The 18,497-nt window shown below is 37.9% G+C and overlaps 1 protein-coding gene across 1 annotated transcript in view; it reads right to left on the bottom strand.

The window, feature by feature from the left end:
• ncoa1 (nuclear receptor coactivator 1) overlaps positions 1-18,497 on the bottom strand; it is a 106,450-nt gene that overhangs the window by 37,475 nt on the left and 50,478 nt on the right. Inside the window, exons 3-7 of the mRNA XM_085432381.1 lie at positions 15,213-15,318; positions 5,093-5,259; positions 3,889-3,995; positions 3,594-3,771; positions 818-997 (exon numbers count right to left, since the gene is read on the bottom strand). Coding sequence (XP_085288507.1) covers positions 818-997; positions 3,594-3,771; positions 3,889-3,995; positions 5,093-5,259; positions 15,213-15,301 — 721 coding nt within the window. The 5' untranslated portion in view covers positions 15,302-15,318. The remainder of the gene's footprint in view (positions 1-817; positions 998-3,593; positions 3,772-3,888; positions 3,996-5,092; positions 5,260-15,212; positions 15,319-18,497) is intronic.

Below are 18,497 nucleotides of genomic sequence, written 5' to 3'. Positions count from 1 at the left end.
ATTATAAAGGTGAAGAAGCTCACTAAGAAAGGATAAATACAATAACTCATAAACTGCTGTACAAGTACATGCGTAACAGGAAATGAGGAAAGTATAATAAAGAAAAGCGTAATAAGTTTCATTTAAAGGCCGTTTCAGATTAACACAGATGTGCTAAGAAGGAAATACAAAATGCTCAAAGAACTGTGTCATAGGTGAACAATGTGGTGAGAGCCACAACTCTGTGCTGACAAGAACAGTAAAACCTCAGCCGAGGCTAAAGGCAAGGATCATGGAAAGTCATGGGAACAGCAGGAGGATATTAGGATGTTACATGTAATAATAGCAGGCCCGCTGCTGTATGTTCTATATCACATGAGCCAAAGTCAAAGCAAAATCCCACCTGGGGCAAATCTGAAGCCAGCCTGACTTCCTATATGGCTATTGAGCTGTCATGTTCAGGCCTGTAAAACAGGCTTGGTAATACTTGTAGGCATATGTGAAGAAGAAAGTGATTCTTATTCCTCTGTGCGGCCCTGAATTTGACACCCTTGTTCAGCTGTCTTATATAACAATTCCTAAACATGCAAACTGATACCAGCCAGTCTGGTGAGCAACTTCAAGATATTTTTTCTTCAAAGAATGGTGCAGAATGCACACATTGGTGCAATACCTAAATAGATTTATATTCAGCTGTTAACACTGAGTCAGTTCAAACCATGATCATCGTAAGGCTATACTCTGATGAGTGCCTATTGATATTGGCTTTAAAAACTACAATCTAGTGATTCAGTGTAGGAAATGGTTCATGGCTGTGTTGTAATATGTATGTATGTACCATCTCCCTCCTCCTGCATGGTCCGTAGCTGGGACACGGTGAAACACTGCATGATCTCATACTGCTGCCGGGCCTCCAGGTTCTCCGAATCCACCTCGTCTGGTGGTCTCTTCAGCATGCGACAGTTAAAGGCGTGGCTGTTCCTGCGTCCAGCTTCTTGTGGCCACGGGACACCATTTACTACAACAAAGAGAAAGTTAAATATTGATGAGGAAAGAGAAAATAAACAAAGTCCCATCATTTCCACCACTTCATGATAAAATCTCTTTACTAAACCTGGTACAAATCACCCTCAGGAACGCCATCCTTTTTTAATTTAGCACTAGAACTAGAGATGCAAATGCTCGTCTGATTTGCACAAAGTGCAGCAAAATAAATGCTGACAGTGGGACGCTTTGATGCGTTTTGCACACATTTTAAAAATTAGACAATAGGGCATTTGCAAATCCAAATCTGCTGCACACATTTGAAAGACAAGAAAAGACTTTTGCATCTATGCATTCATTCTTTCTTACACAAATATCACTCCTTTAATGAGATTTATGGTGAAAGGACAAAAAGACATCAGCTTAGATGAGAATGTCTGATCTTAATATCAGCATCATATTTTACTCATTTACAAGTTCATAACTAAGAACTATGGAGGTTTGTTTCCGTCACACTTGTGTGAATCAAGAAGAAGATTTTGCTACTGAGGCTTTCGTGCAGAAAGACTCTTAACCCCAGCAGCTTCATACAGCACCAGGGGGTTGGGACATAATTTAATGTTGCACTCAATTAAAGCAGGGCTATCAATCTGCTATAATCCTAATTGTGAGGCACAGATGGAACAGCAGAGCTGTGCTGGCCTCTGCGCATCTCGGCACTAATCGTGGTCGATGAGAGAGAGTGGGAGAGAGGGAGAGGGGAAAGCGAGGAATTTATTTTCCAATTTACAGCCTATAACACACAGAGAGAGCACCAAATCACCCAAACATGATTCACACGGTGAAAGGAATGCTTAGTGGAATTTGTAATTAGTGGACACAAATGGAAAGATGTCAGCAGAACCGGTGAAACAGTATCAAGTTAAAACATTTGCCTAGTACTTTTTAACGTGTTTAATAATTATATACTACGTAACTGCTTAACTTAGTCTATACCAGCAGTCACCCGGTGAGAGAGGGAACACCAGTTCATCACAGCTCTAACCAAACACCTCTCACTCACTTTCACATTCAAAAACTCTCTTTTAACAGGAAGAAACCTCCAGCAGAACCAGACTTGGGGAGAGGCGGCGACTGATTGGGGGTTAGTGGATGAAGACACGGCAGAGATATTTCACACATTTCTGGGAAATTTTATAATCAGTTAACAGACAAATAAGCATTACTTTAGACTGTGAGGGGGGACACAAACTACAAAAACAAAACAAAATAAACAAACCAAAAAACCCACAAAATAAAATGGATAAAATTCGAAGCAAATGTAGCACTGAGGCTAAAACTGAGGATTTTCCTAGCATTGTAGAGGCGCTGGGTTTTCAGTTCCTCAGATGCTGGAAGTGCATGGAAACTGCAATAAAATTAACTATTAATGTGCTTTCTCCATGCACAAGGAATGCTCTATTTTTTTGCATACTGCATGCCGTTACTACGTAAGGTAAAAACTTGCCTTTCATAGTAACATATCTTCATGAGTTTAAAACCACAAACCAATGAAGCTGGAAGAGCACAAATCTTTTCACAGCTTTAAATAAACTGATTATTTGTTTGAATCCTGAACTAGTTGTTACATTTGATACACAGTGAGGTAGATAAGTTACAGAAAGGAAACAAGGTGCAGCCAATTCAGGGCCAGTGTTTGTGGGAGAGGATAACTGCTTTGAAGCAATTTTTGTAACTTTGCAAAGATTTAAAAAGCACAAAAGCAATTTGTTCTGCTGCCTAATCTGTTCTTCTCTCCTTCCATTTTACTGTTCTGGGTTCATTTAGTAAATAACAATAATTTTAAATACAATATCAAAATTTATATTAATTTACAAAGGGCTGCAAATCCTTGTTAAGCAACACAAAGAAGAAGCACTAAAGGATTTAAGAATAAGCTAAATGTTGACAACCAACCTAAGATGGTAAAAATCCATCTGCTAAGTGTCTCTGTGAGTTTATTTTTCTTTAAAATCTGTTTCTGAGTAGAAAAAAAAGAAGTACTGGAGTGCCTGGTGCCGAATTACAAGACCAATGGAAAATACAACAATTCAACCTTGTTGCCTAGTGCACTCTGTTATCTTTTGTCCTTAAATCCCCCTCATCTGGCCCCTACGTTTCCATTCTAATCTCTTCAAGGTTGGAGCTAAACACACACACACAAAAGAAAAAAAATACACTGTCACAGAATAGAAAGTCTATGTTTCAATACTCTTCACCCACGCATGTGCCGCCTCTACACACTTTCCTCCCTTAACATAATTTGCAGCTTTGTGAGAAGCACTAAAACTCTGTTCATTTAAAATTTACACAGTTCATCCTCCTACCTCTCCTCACAGCTCTTTAAATTTGCCTTAGCTACAAAATCTTCTTTTAATAAAGCAACTTAATCATTTGGATTTGAGTGCCGTGTACAGATTCTTCTGCTTTTTTAACAGTGAGTTTTATTGCCTCCTTAATGGGTTTCATTGGCATGGAAATGGTGAAATTTAAAAATGCTGAAAAAGTGATTATTAAATATCCCTCAAAAACATTGCAGTCGCTGGCTGCAAACGCAGTCGCTGCATTTAAAATCGATTCTGCTCACTCACCGAGGCTTTTAGGCAGCAGATTACGAACAAACTCGTTGTGGTCTCCCACGTGGAGGATGCTGTAGACGCTGGAGGCCATGAGCTCCTCCTGGGTGTATCCAAGGTAACTCGTCACGTTCTCAGAAACAAAGACGATGCGCCCCTCCCGGTTGACAACGAAGAAAAACCCATCAAGCGCCTTAACGGGAAGAACAGAGAGAGGGAAAACTAAATCTGATTTTCTGAACGTGTGTATTAGTTAGGAGTAAACAACATGTTAGGCACACAAACCAGGATTTCCTATGTATTGTTTTACCTCTAGCAGCATGGGCCCCAACGCCTCTTTCTCCACCAGTCCCTGGCTACTGGAGGAGATGTCGCACTTCTGCACTTCATCATCTGGAGAAAGGAGGGCTGCTTTTTCTGCCCGGGGGGAGAGAACAACAGAGACATTAAATATTTTGCAATACAGTTGTTGTTGTTTTTTTAAGTATAAAGCCTATTTTTAAAAACTAGTGCTGTCAGTGTTAATTTCGTTTAAATTATTAAGGCCATAACGTCATAATGAGTGATTCTGCACGGCGTCAACATGTTAACACGTTGACGCCGTGCAGAACCACGCACGGGGCGATCCGCGGTAACTCGCTAACGGAGATTTGCCACGGTAATGCGGTCATTTTAACGAGATTAAATGACGAGATGACAGCACTATTAAAAACACGTACACAGCGTTTGCTATGCTATGAAAAAAGGGGTTTTAATGCCAACAGAGATATTTGGTGCCTACCAAAAAGCCCATTTTGAGTCTCAGCGATATTCATAGCACAATAAACACTGAGGTAAATATCACAGTTTTACCGTGTTATTCTAACAAGTGTAGCACATGTTCATGGATGGAATGAAAAAGGTTGTTTTGTACGGCTACAATTTATTATCATACAGTTACTGTTTTGAAATAAAGAGCACTCTACATGTGTGTGGCTGCACAGAGCAGACAGACTACTGGAAACCAAAGGAAAAAAAAATCATATTATTTGAAAAAAGTTAGCTTTAGACCACCAGAGTGGTTACATTTTCTAAACTCCTTTGACAAGCTTTCAAATCCCTGTTTGAGGGTAAAAGCTTGGTTTTACAGTTAAGGTTACAAAACCGGTTCAGGTCAGGGAGAAGGTGAAAGTTTATCAGATATTTTGTGATGGTTAAACTTAAGTCTTAGGAATGCACTGATGTCAATGAGTGGCCTCACAAAGACAGCCAAGGCTTTCCTCCCCACATCTGTCGAGATAGGATAAGAATGTATGCTTTAACTGAAAACTTGAGGTGACAACTCTTACAGATGTGGAGGTTTATTTTTTGCATACCCTGGTTTACTCCTGCAAACCTAGTTTAAACATTTACATAAAATGTTTTATGATTTTTTGGTTTACATTATAGTTACACAGAAAATTATAAAGAAAATTAAAGAGCATAATATTTGACAGAAATTGTGGAGACACTGTACAGAAAACGTGTTTCCTCACCCTGCTCACGCCGTTTGATCTGCTGGATTTGGTCCACAGTGCTCTTGAGGATGTGGCACTTTTCGGGCTTAACGCTGAGACTGGCAATGTCGCCCATGTTGGATGACAACAGCTCCGCCAGCTCCTCGATGTAGCGGCACTCCAGCTCCCGTCTCCGCTTCTCCGCACTGCAGAAACAGACCCGACAAAGACTCAAAGCGAAGTTCACATTAAAACAGCTGTTTTTAAATCAGTACTACTTTTCTGGGAGATTTTTTTGGTACTTATCTGGTTTTAAAAACATCAGAAAACTGATTCTCTAGCACTAATGAAACTATATTTGTTTTGATTTTGACATTTTTAACCATGAAAGCCGTGACATTTACTTTAAAGTGAGAAAGAAAAGCAGCAAAACCTGACATGTTAAAAATTAATCAATTCACTGTTTCTGCTCGGCAAAAGTTACATTTAAATTACATTGTACTTGAAGTACATTGTCCTAAACTAATCAATATGGCCAAGTATATAAGGAAAACTTTAGAACACTTTAGTAATAAGGCATTACTATATCACCATGTTTAGTAATGTAATCAATAAGGATGAACTTTGTGTCAGCCATAGTATTACTAGCCTAACTTTCTGTTGATGTCAGTGGTCAACATTTACCTCGTTGTGAATATAAAAGTTTAAAGATGTCATGAAGAGCTTTAAAAAAACTTTAAGAAGATGTGATTGTTGTTGTTGTTGTTGTTGTTGTTATTATTATTATTATCATCATCATCGCTTTTTAAAATGCAGACTTTTTTTTAAATGTGTACATGGCAGCAAAAAGTATTGGCAATTTTTTTTTTTAAAGATTATGACAAGAGAAGAAAAAAAAATCAATTACTGATGGATTAATGGATACATATGAGAACACACAGGTTCTTTAAACAAAATCACCCATGATGTACAAGCAACTATCAGCACCCCTCCAGGAGCAGAAGCAGAAGAGAAAACTATAATTGTCCCTGTAGGCTAAATATGCAGTTATTACACAATAATGAGTGACTCGAACCGTTGGTTGTGACTGACAGCAATAGAGACAAAGAAACAAACAGAAAGCTGGTTGGACCCAACACAATGTGCTCAGACACATTACACAGGAGATCCAGCAGAGTAACGTCGATTGCAATGAAAGAGAAACACATGATCTTTAACGGAGCACAAATTAGACTGTTGGAAGGCTGGTGATATATTTAAAGCACAAATCACATTTTATTGATAGCAGCATTATTGAATAAATAAAGTAGACTAAGTTTTGTTTATTTTTTGTTTGTGATAAAGTTGTATGAAAGAGTTAAAGCATCTCGTACCTCTGCTTTATTGCTGTTGATGCCAAAGAAACATACATCAATACATACATCTACATTCAATGCTGGCATTTACAACTTTTAAGGTGATTTTAGACCTTGTGATTATTATATTTTTAATGTTTTTCCTCCCTCAGTTAAAAAAAATGCTGTTGCTATTTAAGCCCTTGTAAATACGACATTTGACATTTTTGTAATTTTCAATTAATGCAGATTAAAATAAAATTAGCTTAAATCGAATCTGAATCATGCTTTCAGCTCTGACCTTTGGTTTCAGTGTTAATATATTTGTAATGCATTTTACCATGGTGTTGCTTTTTTGCAATCAAATTGATTTATTTATACTTTTTAACACTGCTTACTTATAAAAAAAAGATTGTTTTTTTAAAAACAAAACAAAAAAAACAAAACAACAGCCAGTTAAATTTAAGTAAATGGTTATAGATTAAACTGTGAAAATAAATTCATGATCCTCTTTTTTCCTGCATTGGCTTTTTATCCACCTGTGGCATTTTTCTATAATATTGAAATTGGACAAAAATCAAAAGAAAATAAATAAATTAAGATTCTTCTCTTTTAACCTTTTGCGCAGCCTGGTGTTTAAATTTATTCTTGAGTTCCAGTGATTTCATTTCTAACGGACGAGAAACAGCAAGGTATGTGGCAGCAAGAAGAGCGTATATGTGACCGTGCGTATGTGAAACGACAACAGCAAAAGTAGGTCAGTGCATTGGCCAGCCAGAAAACACAGGCGTGGTGACCGAGGGAAGGGTGAGGAGGGGGAGGACGCTGCTGTGTGAAATGAGTGGGTAAGTGGATGAGTGTAGCTGCTGGAGAAATGCTAGCTGGGCTGTTACATCACCTATCGGCCTTATAGATTTACACATACAGTACATGGAGAACTTTCACTCCTACACGCCCCACTTAAACTTATACTGACCTAAAGTCAAATCTATACTTTAAACTTTATCTCAGGTTTCTAATTACTTCTATTTAATTAGGACTTTTTGTTCAAATTTACTTTGTTTGGAGTAGCAAAAATGTTTGGTATATAACTTGGTATCTTGGTATATACATATACAAATATACATGTATATTGTTTTTTACATTTATATCTTTATAGTGATTTGTTTTTCCTTCGGGAGTATATAGACATAAATCACTTTAATATCACTAACAAATAAATAATAACTGTGATAAATAAATTAAAACAACAAAATATTTGGCACAGGGAAGTCAGCACTTGACAGGCTGTCTGTGGGATGTTATTTCACTTTTTGTTGCCGATGTTTAATCACTGACACCGCAATCACACTAGAGACCGGTTGGTGATCCCCTGGCAACCTCCAGTTGTTAGTGACAAATGTGGGTTCCTTAACCACTTGGATGTTGCTAGGTGAAACTGGTCACAAACATAGCGCTGCACCGAAAACCTTCTTGTGCTCGCTTTGGTTGCTAGCAGATTGCTCCAGTTACTGGAGTTTGGTGGACCACACCAAGTTGTCTGCAATACGAATTTCACTGATTACCACGAATTAGAGATGGACCGATCCGATATTACGCATCGGTCCGACACTGACCTAAATTACTGGATCGGATATCGAAGAGAAATAAAAAATGTAATCCGATCCATTAAATATCATAAAATCATTTAACAAAACTTGCGACATGGCGTAACTCAGCTCATAACCTTAGCACGTCGGAGCAGCATGCGTCACGTGATAGAGCGGCTGTGGCGTGCGAGACCTGTCGGTGGTCTGGTTGAGCAGTTGGAGCCTCGCTACGAAACCGGCATTTCATCTCCGAGAAAGGTATCCCAGAGAAGTAAAGCAAGTGTGTAAGTTCATCTCTGAATGTTTGTAAAGCATTCCCACGTCAAGCTTAACAACCAATACATGCAGTGACTGCCTCTTCTTCTCTCCCCCTCACTCTCCTGCTGCTACTTCAAGATGTCATGAAGAGCTTTAAAAAACTTTAAGAAGATGTGATTGTTGTTGTTGTTGTTGTTGTTGTTATTATTATTATTATTATCATCATCTCTTTTTAAAATGCAGACTTTTTTTTAAATGTGTACATGGCAGCAAAAAGTATTGGCAATTTTTTTTTTTAAAGATTATGACAAGAGAAGAAAAAAAAATCAATTACTGATGGATTAATGGATACATATGAGAACACACAGGTTCTTTAAACAAAATCACCCATGATGTACAAGCAACTATCAGCACCCCTCCAGGAGCAGAAGCAGAAGAGAAAACTATAATTGTCCCTGTAGGCTAAATATGCAGTTATTACACAATAATGAGTGACTCGAACCGTTGGTTGTGACTGACAGCAATAGAGACAAAGAAACAAACAGAAAGCTGGTTGGACCCAACACAATGTGCTCAGACACATTACACAGGAGATCCAGCAGAGTAACGTCGATTGCAATGAAAGAGAAACACATGATCTTTAACGGAGCACAAATTAGACTGTTGGAAGGCTGGTGATATATTTAAAGCACAAATCACATTTTATTGATAGCAGCATTATTGAATAAATAAAGTAGACTAAGTTTTGTTTATTTTTTATTTGTGATAAAGTTGTATGAAAGAGTTAGGATAGAAAGTGTTACACAAGTTATTTGAATGTTGCTATTTAAACTATTTTGTACATTTTGTAAAGCATCTCGTACCTCTGCTTTATTGCTGTTGATGCCAAAGAAACATACATCAATACATACATCTACATTCAATGCTGGCATTTACAACTTTTAAGGTGATTTTAGACCTTGTGATTATTATATTTTTAATGTTTTTCCTCCCTCAGTTAAAAAAAATGCTGTTGCTATTTAAGCCCTTGTAAATACGACATTTGACATTTTTGTAATTTTCAATTAATGCAGATTAAAATAAAATTAGCTTAAATCGAATCTGAATCATGCTTTCAGCTCTGACCTTTGGTTTCAGTGTTAATATATTTGTAATGCATTTTACCATGGTGTTGCTTTTTTGCAATCAAATTGATTTATTTATACTTTTTAACACTGCTTACTTATAAAAAAAAGATTGTTTTTTTAAAAACAAAACAAAAAAAACAAAACAACAGCCAGTTAAATTTAAGTAAATGGTTATAGATTAAACTGTGAAAATAAATTCATGATCCTCTTTTTTCCTGCATTGGCTTTTTATCCACCTGTGGCATTTTTCTATAATATTGAAATTGGACAAAAATCAAAAGAAAATAAATAAATTAAGATTCTTCTCTTTTAACCTTTTGCGCAGCCTGGTGTTTAAATTTATTCTTGAGTTCCAGTGATTTCATTTCTAACGGACGAGAAACAGCAAGGTATGTGGCAGCAAGAAGAGCGTATATGTGACCGTGCGTATGTGAAACGACAACAGCAAAAGTAGGTCAGTGCATTGGCCAGCCAGAAAACACAGGCGTGGTGACCGAGGGAAGGGTGAGGAGGGGGAGGACGCTGCTGTGTGAAATGAGCGGGTAAGTGGATGAGTGTAGCTGCTGGAGAAATGCTAGCTGGGCTGTTACATCACCTATCGGCCTTATAGATTTACACATACAGTACATGGAGAACTTTCACTCCTGCACGCCCCACTTAAACTTATACTGACCTAAAGTCAAATCTATACTTTAAACTTTATCTCAGGTTTCTAATTACTTCTATTTAATTAGGACTTTTTGTTCAAATTTACTTTGTTTGGAGTAGCAAAAATGTTTGGTATATAACTTGGTATCTTGGTATATACATATACAAATATACATGTATATTGTTTTTTACATTTATATCTTTATAGTGATTTGTTTTTCCTTCGGGAGTATATAGACATAAATCACTTTAATATCACTAACAAATAAATAATAACTGTGATAAATAAATTAAAACAACAAAATATTTGGCACAGGGAAGTCAGCACTTGACAGGCTGTCTGTGGGATGTTATTTCACTTTTTGTTGCCGATGTTTAATCACTGACACCGCAATCACACTAGAGACCGGTTGGTGATCCCCTGGCAACCTCCAGTTGTTAGTGACAAATGTGGGTTCCTTAACCACTTGGATGTTACTAGGTGAAACTGGTCACAAACATAGCGCTGCACCGAAAACCTTCTTGTGCTCGCTTTGGTTGCTAGCAGATTGCTCCAGTTACTGGAGTTTGGTGGACCACACCAAGTTGTCTGCAATACGAATTTCACTGATTACCACGAATTAGAGATGGACCGATCCGATATTACGCATCGGTCCAATACTGACCTAAATTACTGGATCGGATATCGAAGAGAAATAAAAAATGTAATCCGATCCATTAAATATCATAAAATCATTTAACAAAACTTGCGACATGGCGTAACTCAGCTCATAACCTTAGCACGTCGGAGCAGCATGCGTCACGTGATAGAGCGGCTGTGGCGTGCGAGACCTGTCGGTGGTCTGGTTGAGCAGTTGGAGCCTCGCTACGAAACCGGCATTTCATCTCCGAGAAAGGTATCCCAGAGAAGTAAAGCAAGTGTGTAAGTTCATCTCTGAATGTTTGTAAAGCATTCCCACGTCAAGCTTAACAACCAATACATGCAGTGACTGCCTCTTCTTCTCTCCCCCTCACTCTCCTGCTGCTACTTCAATCATGAAACTGGTCAATGATCAGCTGATCGGCTTTTCTGTCACAACTCCCGTCTCTCTTGTTTGTTTATCGCCCACTTTGCACCAGAAAGAGGAAACCAGCAGATAAACAACAGCAGCATGTTTAAGCTTGATAAGCTGTTGTTAGAATTTATTACTTTCTACACCAGGATCCTTTTCTACGTAGCTGACAGCTGGTAACTGTGCAGGGGCGGATCTGGCAAAGTTTTGCTAGGGGGGCCAGGTAGGGCATTAATAGGGAAAGGGGGGCACAAAGAAATACTTTTCTTTCTAATTGTCATGTCTAGCTTTTAATAAATAATTATCTGAATCTTACAACCAAAGTTTTCATCTGATGTAAAATGTATAGAAATCTATTATTGTATAAAGGAACTATTAACTCTAATATGTACCCTGGTAAGCTACAGCACTTTTTCCTTTGGTAACCATCTGTGCAGTCTGTAATTCTGTTGAAGAAAGATGTTGAATGTATTTAAATATGTAGAAAAATAATTGATTTCTGTGCATTTGTTTTACACGTGCATTAAATTAAAGTAGATTGCGCCGATTAAGCATTATCAGGCGGAGGGTGGGGGGTGGTTTCCTTTTGCTTTTGCTGGGAGTTTGCAACCCTATTAGTAAGGTTGTTTAATATTTCTGCTAAGTACTGTTTAGAATACCAGAATAGGTTGGATGGTGTAGGTTTAAGTAAATTAGATTGATCAGTATTGCTGAACTATGAAATATTTTGGGTGTAGTGTATTTTTTGCATACAGGAATAACAGAATAGCTTTAGTGTTTGTTTTTTTAAAACTTGAGTATGAACTCATACAAAATGCAGCAAGATATTTAAAAAACAAACAGTTTTGTTGATTATAAAATGAACTATATCGGATTCGTATCGGTATCGGCAGATATCCAAATTTATGATATCGTATTGGACATAAAAAAGTGGTATCGTGCCATCTCTACCACGAATCTCCAGTAACCACTTGGTTGGGGAATAGACATTCATCCCTAGCAAACTGCCTCCAAAAACTAAGCAACCTCAAAGTTAGTTCATGAAATCCTCATGCTTCATGCTCTTGAACACAAATTTCACCAAACTATTGGTATGTCCCGTAACATGATTTTCCATCACATGTACCAATTTGGTGTTAATTTCACAAAATTAATATGTTATACTTTTAAAAAGCAAGAAACCTCCAACCTCCACATTAAAAGTTAGAGAGACTGATTGTGAAGCAAATCGTTTTGTTGCTGACATCATATTTTCAGCCATGATTTATATTATTTTTAATATCTTACTAATTAAAAATACTTTACTTGGTTACAGTTACACATTAAAAATAGCTTTGCATTAGTAAAGGTTGGTCGGGTTATAATACAACAGTTAGTAATGTCTAAAAACTATTTCCTGACTATAGTCACGTATCCTCACTGATGAGTCTGGACAACATATGTGCTGCAGACACAAAAATACACTTTCTTTTAAAGCACACTACAAAAAAAACACATAACATTTTATGTCCACGAATATAAACAAAGCGAGGCAGAATAAAACACTATTTTGCCTTGAGTAAAACGTTATATTTCTCCCATCTGGAGTTGCCTAATCCCACAGTGACAGCCCAGCTGACCAAAAATGAGCAAAAACAAGTCATCAGTAAGCATGCTCGCCATGTACAACCAAGGCAATGATTGCGTTACCTTATGTGGGTAATCTATGATTTTTATAAGAATTCGGCAATCTGAGAATTAAATATGTCCATTATATTTATTTTAGGGGTGGGACTCGATTAAAAAAATTAATCTAATTAATTAGAGGCTTTATAATTAATTAATCTTGATTAATTGCACAAGAAATTTTTTTTTTAATTTTAAAAGGTTTTAGTGGGGGACAGAACAAATAATAGACATGGACATGAATATTGCAAACTCAAGCTCTTTTGATTTATAGGGGGAAAAACTGCATTTAAATGCAAAACAGAGAAACAAAAATAATATCCCTGGCCAAATTGGGCAGACTTAGAAATTAAAGTGCTATTTTAAGTACTTTTAGTACCTTTTTAAAATGGTATTGTCTTTAAATAATAATAGAAATTTCAAAATAAAGTGCAGTTTTTCTTCTAAAAAAATTAGGCAGAAACATAAAAGGCTATTTGAACAGCTTCACCTTTAAAATCTGAATAATCTTAGCCAACATTATTTTGTACATTAGGCTAAAACGGTGTGATCATCAAACATTTTAGTGCAAAAATAAACCTATTGGACTCACAATAACTCCATTCTTACTTACAGTCCGTCTTTCAGCCAGTTACTTAGACAAACTAGCCTGTTCACATTTTCAGAGCTCAAGGCAGCTCTCTTTTTTGTTACTATGTGACCTGCAAGTCTGCAACAGTCTCTCACATGAGACAGAAGTGGCCGAACTAATCAAATACTTGCAGGCCAGGACAGACAGCTGTGGGTCGGCCCCTGCTCGACTGGACCACTACTGCAGCGGGCAGTCTGCCTCCCTGATGGTGGATTCTGCTCTGTAAAAACTCAGGGCCCTGTTACACAGGGTTTCCTCATCTAAATCTGTAGCACATTTTCTAAACCCCTATCTTCTACCACTGCTAGTGGTCTACAGTCCAGAGCAATCCATTTTGCGAGACAATCTGTAAGTTTGTCCGACGCTGACTTAGTAATTTTGGTCCTGAAGCCAGTCATTTCATCAAGTTTGGATTGCCAAACTGGGACTGCTAGCACTAACAGCTCCTAGTTTCTGTGCTCGCTGCAACATGTTTTGCATTTAGATGGTACTGTAAGGTTGAAGTGCTGCGGTGGTATGCAAACTCCTTTTTGCACAGTTTGCACAAAACCACGCTTTTATCAAGACTTCTGCTAGGTAGTCTTTTAAAATGTAATTTAAATTAAATGAGTCCTAACTGTCGCTACCCGATCGGTACCCCGCATGCGCGAAAGGTGTCTACTTCCGGTCGTAGCATTTTACGATAGTTATGGGTCAGAGTATCTGTTAAGATGTTAAGAATAATAAGTATATCTTAAAATGTTTGCAATAATGAAGCATTTCAGTACAATGTAGACAAAAACGAAAAATAAAAAGATAGTTACGGATCAGGACTCCCCGATCCTTACTGCGCATGTGTAAAGTCGGACCGTACAAATCGGGTCTACCCGATCTGTACCGCGCATGTGCAGATGTTTTCTTCTTCTTCTGTTCGTTTAATGGCAGTTTACTCCCCAGTGTACGAGGATACCGCCACCTGCTGACCGAGCGAATGAACCCTATTATAAACTGAATTAGCGTGATTTCAAATGCGTGTTAAATTTGATTTAGCGATAGTCGAGTGTGTTTATGCTTGTCTGTGAGGAGAGGATTGTTGGAATAGTGATGATGACGTCCGCTATCACTGTCAATTGTCAGTAAACACTTAATCTGGCTGATGAATCTTCACGTGACACATTGCTAACTCAATATTATTAAGTCTGTAATTAGGCGCCATTCTTCTTATTTTACGGCGCTGTTGTTCAATCGGGGGACGCTCTCTGTGGAGGAACTTAGCATGAATTTGTTTGTATACGGATTATCCATTGTTTAAATGTCCCGGTAGTCGAAAAGGAGGCAGAGCTGTTGAGAAATGCTAGGAGCTAACTGGGCGCTAACCGTGTCATTCAAATATATTGAATGTCGCAATGTTGGCAAAGAGAGGAAGTGATGTAAGATTTGCGCATGCGGGGTACCGATCGGGTTTCCGGTACGGATCGGGTACACACTTTCTTCTGATTCTTCCATTTTTGTAGCTGTGTGCATCAGTGTAATCGGTATGCCAGGAAGTCATGCATTGACAAAAGTTCCCCTTTGCTTGGAATTCAAAGTGCGATTAAATGCATTAATGTTTTTATAATGCATTATTTTTTTCAAATTTAATGGTTTAACACATTTTAATGCAAACATCATTTGTTTACATGTATTTTACAACATAATTTCACGAGCTTAGACGTTTATAAGCTTACTGATAAAAAAGCTAGGTTGATATGGTTGATAATTGTTTTTATTACTCATCTTTTGGCTGATCATGAACCAATAAAGATTCACAGTATCTCCGGCTCTATCCGTGTAATGTTTGTCAGTGTTGTAAAAAAAGGCATGCAGCCGGTCTTACCTTTGCCCTGACGTGTCGCATGGCGAGCCCTTCCTCTTGCGTAACTCTGGCGTGGCAGGGTCCAGAGGGCTTTCCCCTACTGCACTCATTTTCAGCTTTAACTGACCTGCGGGGGTGGGAAACACATGGTAAAAAGATGTGTCAGGAACAAAATAAGAGCAGCCATTAATGCAAGTCCCACAGCTTCCCCACCCCTAGATCCATTCCTACAAACCAGTGCAGATAAAAGAGCACAGGAAAGCCACAGATTTTGTCAAGACTTTGGACAACTATTTCTTTAAATTCCTACTGTCAGGCAGAGCTAACCACACATGCACAAAATCCAAGGCCACACTGAATCTCCTCGGTCAGACAAGACCGACTCTGCTGTTTTGTTTTTCCTTGTAAAACAAATTCCCAATTAAAACAAAAGTCAATAACACTATCAAACACTACTGTAATAATCCAAATAATCATATGGCGCTATGATTGTGTGCATTTCTGTCAACACCATCATCAATCAACATGATCACCAATTTAACTACACAAGTTTACCCCTTTTACACAGGTGCATCTTCTTTAATATTTGTCCTGACCAGTCCTTTTTAAAAATCACCTTCACCTGCAGTTTTCTACCAACCTCTGAATATAGTTCAAGAAGAGTATTTTGTGCTGAGAACATTTTAATTCACTATTAATGCTGAGTGGCTAATATTAGGCTAACCTACATGTTTCAACTGATAAGCCATGTATGAGGTTGACAAATGAGTTACATGTCACTCTCACCCTTTAGTCTTCCAAATGATCCGGACACCTTGCCCTACATATGTAGTCTTGAATTATTATTTACAACAGTGTGGACCAACCAGTAAACAATAATGAGAGTCTATGACTGACTGAGAGTTGTTCCAGGTGACAAATTTAGCAACAATTATTCAGATTTGTGAGCAATCAAACTAATTTAAATACTGCTGAAATGTGTAGCACGTTGAGTCGTACATCTTCTTTGCATGTTACAGTCATTGAGCTGAAAGTGGCTGCAGATCAGCCACTTTCATCACTGGAGTTTTTACAGCCAATGTACAGCCACTCATTTCTCACAATACGTTCTGCAGTTTCAATAAGTTTCCCACTGGCACTATAAGCTCTCAGAAACAAGTTAACTAGTGTTGAATATCAATTAAATATTAAATATTTCATCATCTAGTGGACGTCCAAGCAACATCTGGCTTTTCCCATTCATAGTATCTCACAAGTACTACAAGAAATACACTGTAATATGCAAATGCAATTGATATGAGCATTTCTGTACAGAGATTGCTGACTGCTTACAAACAACGGAAATCTTTTCAATTTCTGTAGCCTGTATTTACAGGACAGTTCAGAGTAGACAGGAAAGCGGGAAGAGGATGTGTAGAGTGACCAGGTAAGCTACAGCGGCGCCTCGGGATTTCTAAAAGGAAGGTGAGACATAAACATGAATAAAAGCCTTTCAACTACTTGTGGGAAATTTCTTTTTCTTTAAAATTTACATTCATGCGTTGTGACTGAAAGAAAAATCTGTACACATACACACAACCTCTTTAGCCCACTGAAAAACAGGCTGCCATTGTCACAAGTATTGGGTGCCGCTGCAAGTCCATGCTGCTCACGGGATGCTAATCCTTCCTGACTAGCACTGTTTACATTTCACCTCAAATCACCCCGCTCTGCTTCCGCCTTCCTTGTAGTGCTAACCCACTGCACTTAAAAAACATCCATCCACAACAGTGAGAAATGAGATCACTGCAGCACATTAGCACCCAATAAAAACACAATGCAGCCCAGTTTCAGAGTCAGAGATTAGTATGTATTTAATATAAGAGCCTGAGCTGCAAGTATGATATATAATTTATTCTTGTTTATGTTACAAATGTGTTAATTCTGGCTATATTTTAAGGAAAAAACATTTATAACACACATCAGGTGATATTAATGGCTCGACTGGAATCTAGGAATAAAAATAAGAGTTAAAAAAGACATTTTTACGTAGCCAACATCTTTTTTTGCCTACCAAATATCAAAAAAAAAAAAAAAATGTTAATGCTTTAGTCAACTCTTAACTTGGTATATGTTCATAAAAGAGGCCAGAGGCTCTAATTTCATTTGTCAGATAAAATAGTAATAATATTTAGTTTGATATCAACGTGCCTCCAAAGGCACCAAATATTGACTAATTTTAAATGTATGTTTTTTTTAATTTATTTATCTTTTGTAACTTAACCTTGAAAATTAACGTTTGCACTTACAGACTGATGGACTGTTTCACCTGTAATGTTAAGTGTAAGAGAAAGAGGATCCATCTTTTCAGAGTGACCTTCCCATCATAACGCTCATCATTTATGATGGTTAACAAGCTCCGGTAAAGCCGGTACATTTCTGGGAACGCATCTACAAATTTACAGTTCACTGTCAGAAAGAGAACACCAGGTGCAGTGATTATGTCTGATAATGTACAAAAGCAAGCAACACCAAATGCATCTGCCGAACGCCCTGTACTCACTCGCTTTATAGATAGCTTTAATTTATCAGTCTACAACAAGAGGACGCTTTATGCTTTCTGTTTTGTACCATGAAAACAACCACTTATACTTTTTCTCAGAATGATTCAAAAGGAATTTGTGAAGCCCATCGGCTAGGCACAACCAGATTTTTACATCTCAGGGCACATGGCCTGAGATGTAAAAATCTGCAGGCCTGAGTATATCGGTCAGTTATTTTTAACCAATTTTGTATGTATTTTTAGTTCATCTGTCAGAGAACAGTGTCATTTCAGTCCTAGTTTGAACGTTTAATTGCTGCTAACCAGCAAGCAAAAGAAATTGCAGTCACAAGTCTGTGCCAACTGGTTGGTTCAGCTCTTTATCTCATTCAGGTGCTCCACTGAGACTAAGGGCAGGTATTGCACTTATATACATTTAAGTCACTTACAATGTGTACACAGTTCCAGCAATCTAATAATGGCCAAACCAGTGGGCACCAGTGTGGAACGACAGGCCTGAAGCGTTGCAGAGATGGATGGGCACCCGACCAGGGCAACACTGCTTTATTCTCTTTGTTTGAGGCTACAAGCTGCCTTTGTTCCCTTAGTTTCAGACTAAAGCACCAGTAAGGTTAACGTTAATCCTCAAGATTAACCTGTTTGTAAGTATTTGGCTGGGCACAGCCTATGAAGGGGGCTTTTCAACCGACACAAACACGTCTAAAAACCTAACAGCGTAGCTTGACGTGAATGATGCCGTGCACATGTCAAACCCTGGTTGAAAA

The sequence above is a fragment of the Copadichromis virginalis genome, linkage group LG15, assembly GCF_057382275.1.
Source record: "Copadichromis virginalis isolate Kocher_CV1m ecotype Utaka linkage group LG15, C_Virginalis_male_GT1.1, whole genome shotgun sequence".
Classification (NCBI taxonomy): Eukaryota; Metazoa; Chordata; class Actinopteri; order Cichliformes; family Cichlidae; genus Copadichromis; species Copadichromis virginalis.
Note: the sequence above shows the minus strand (reverse complement) of the source record. Positions and strands in the feature narration are given on the sequence as shown.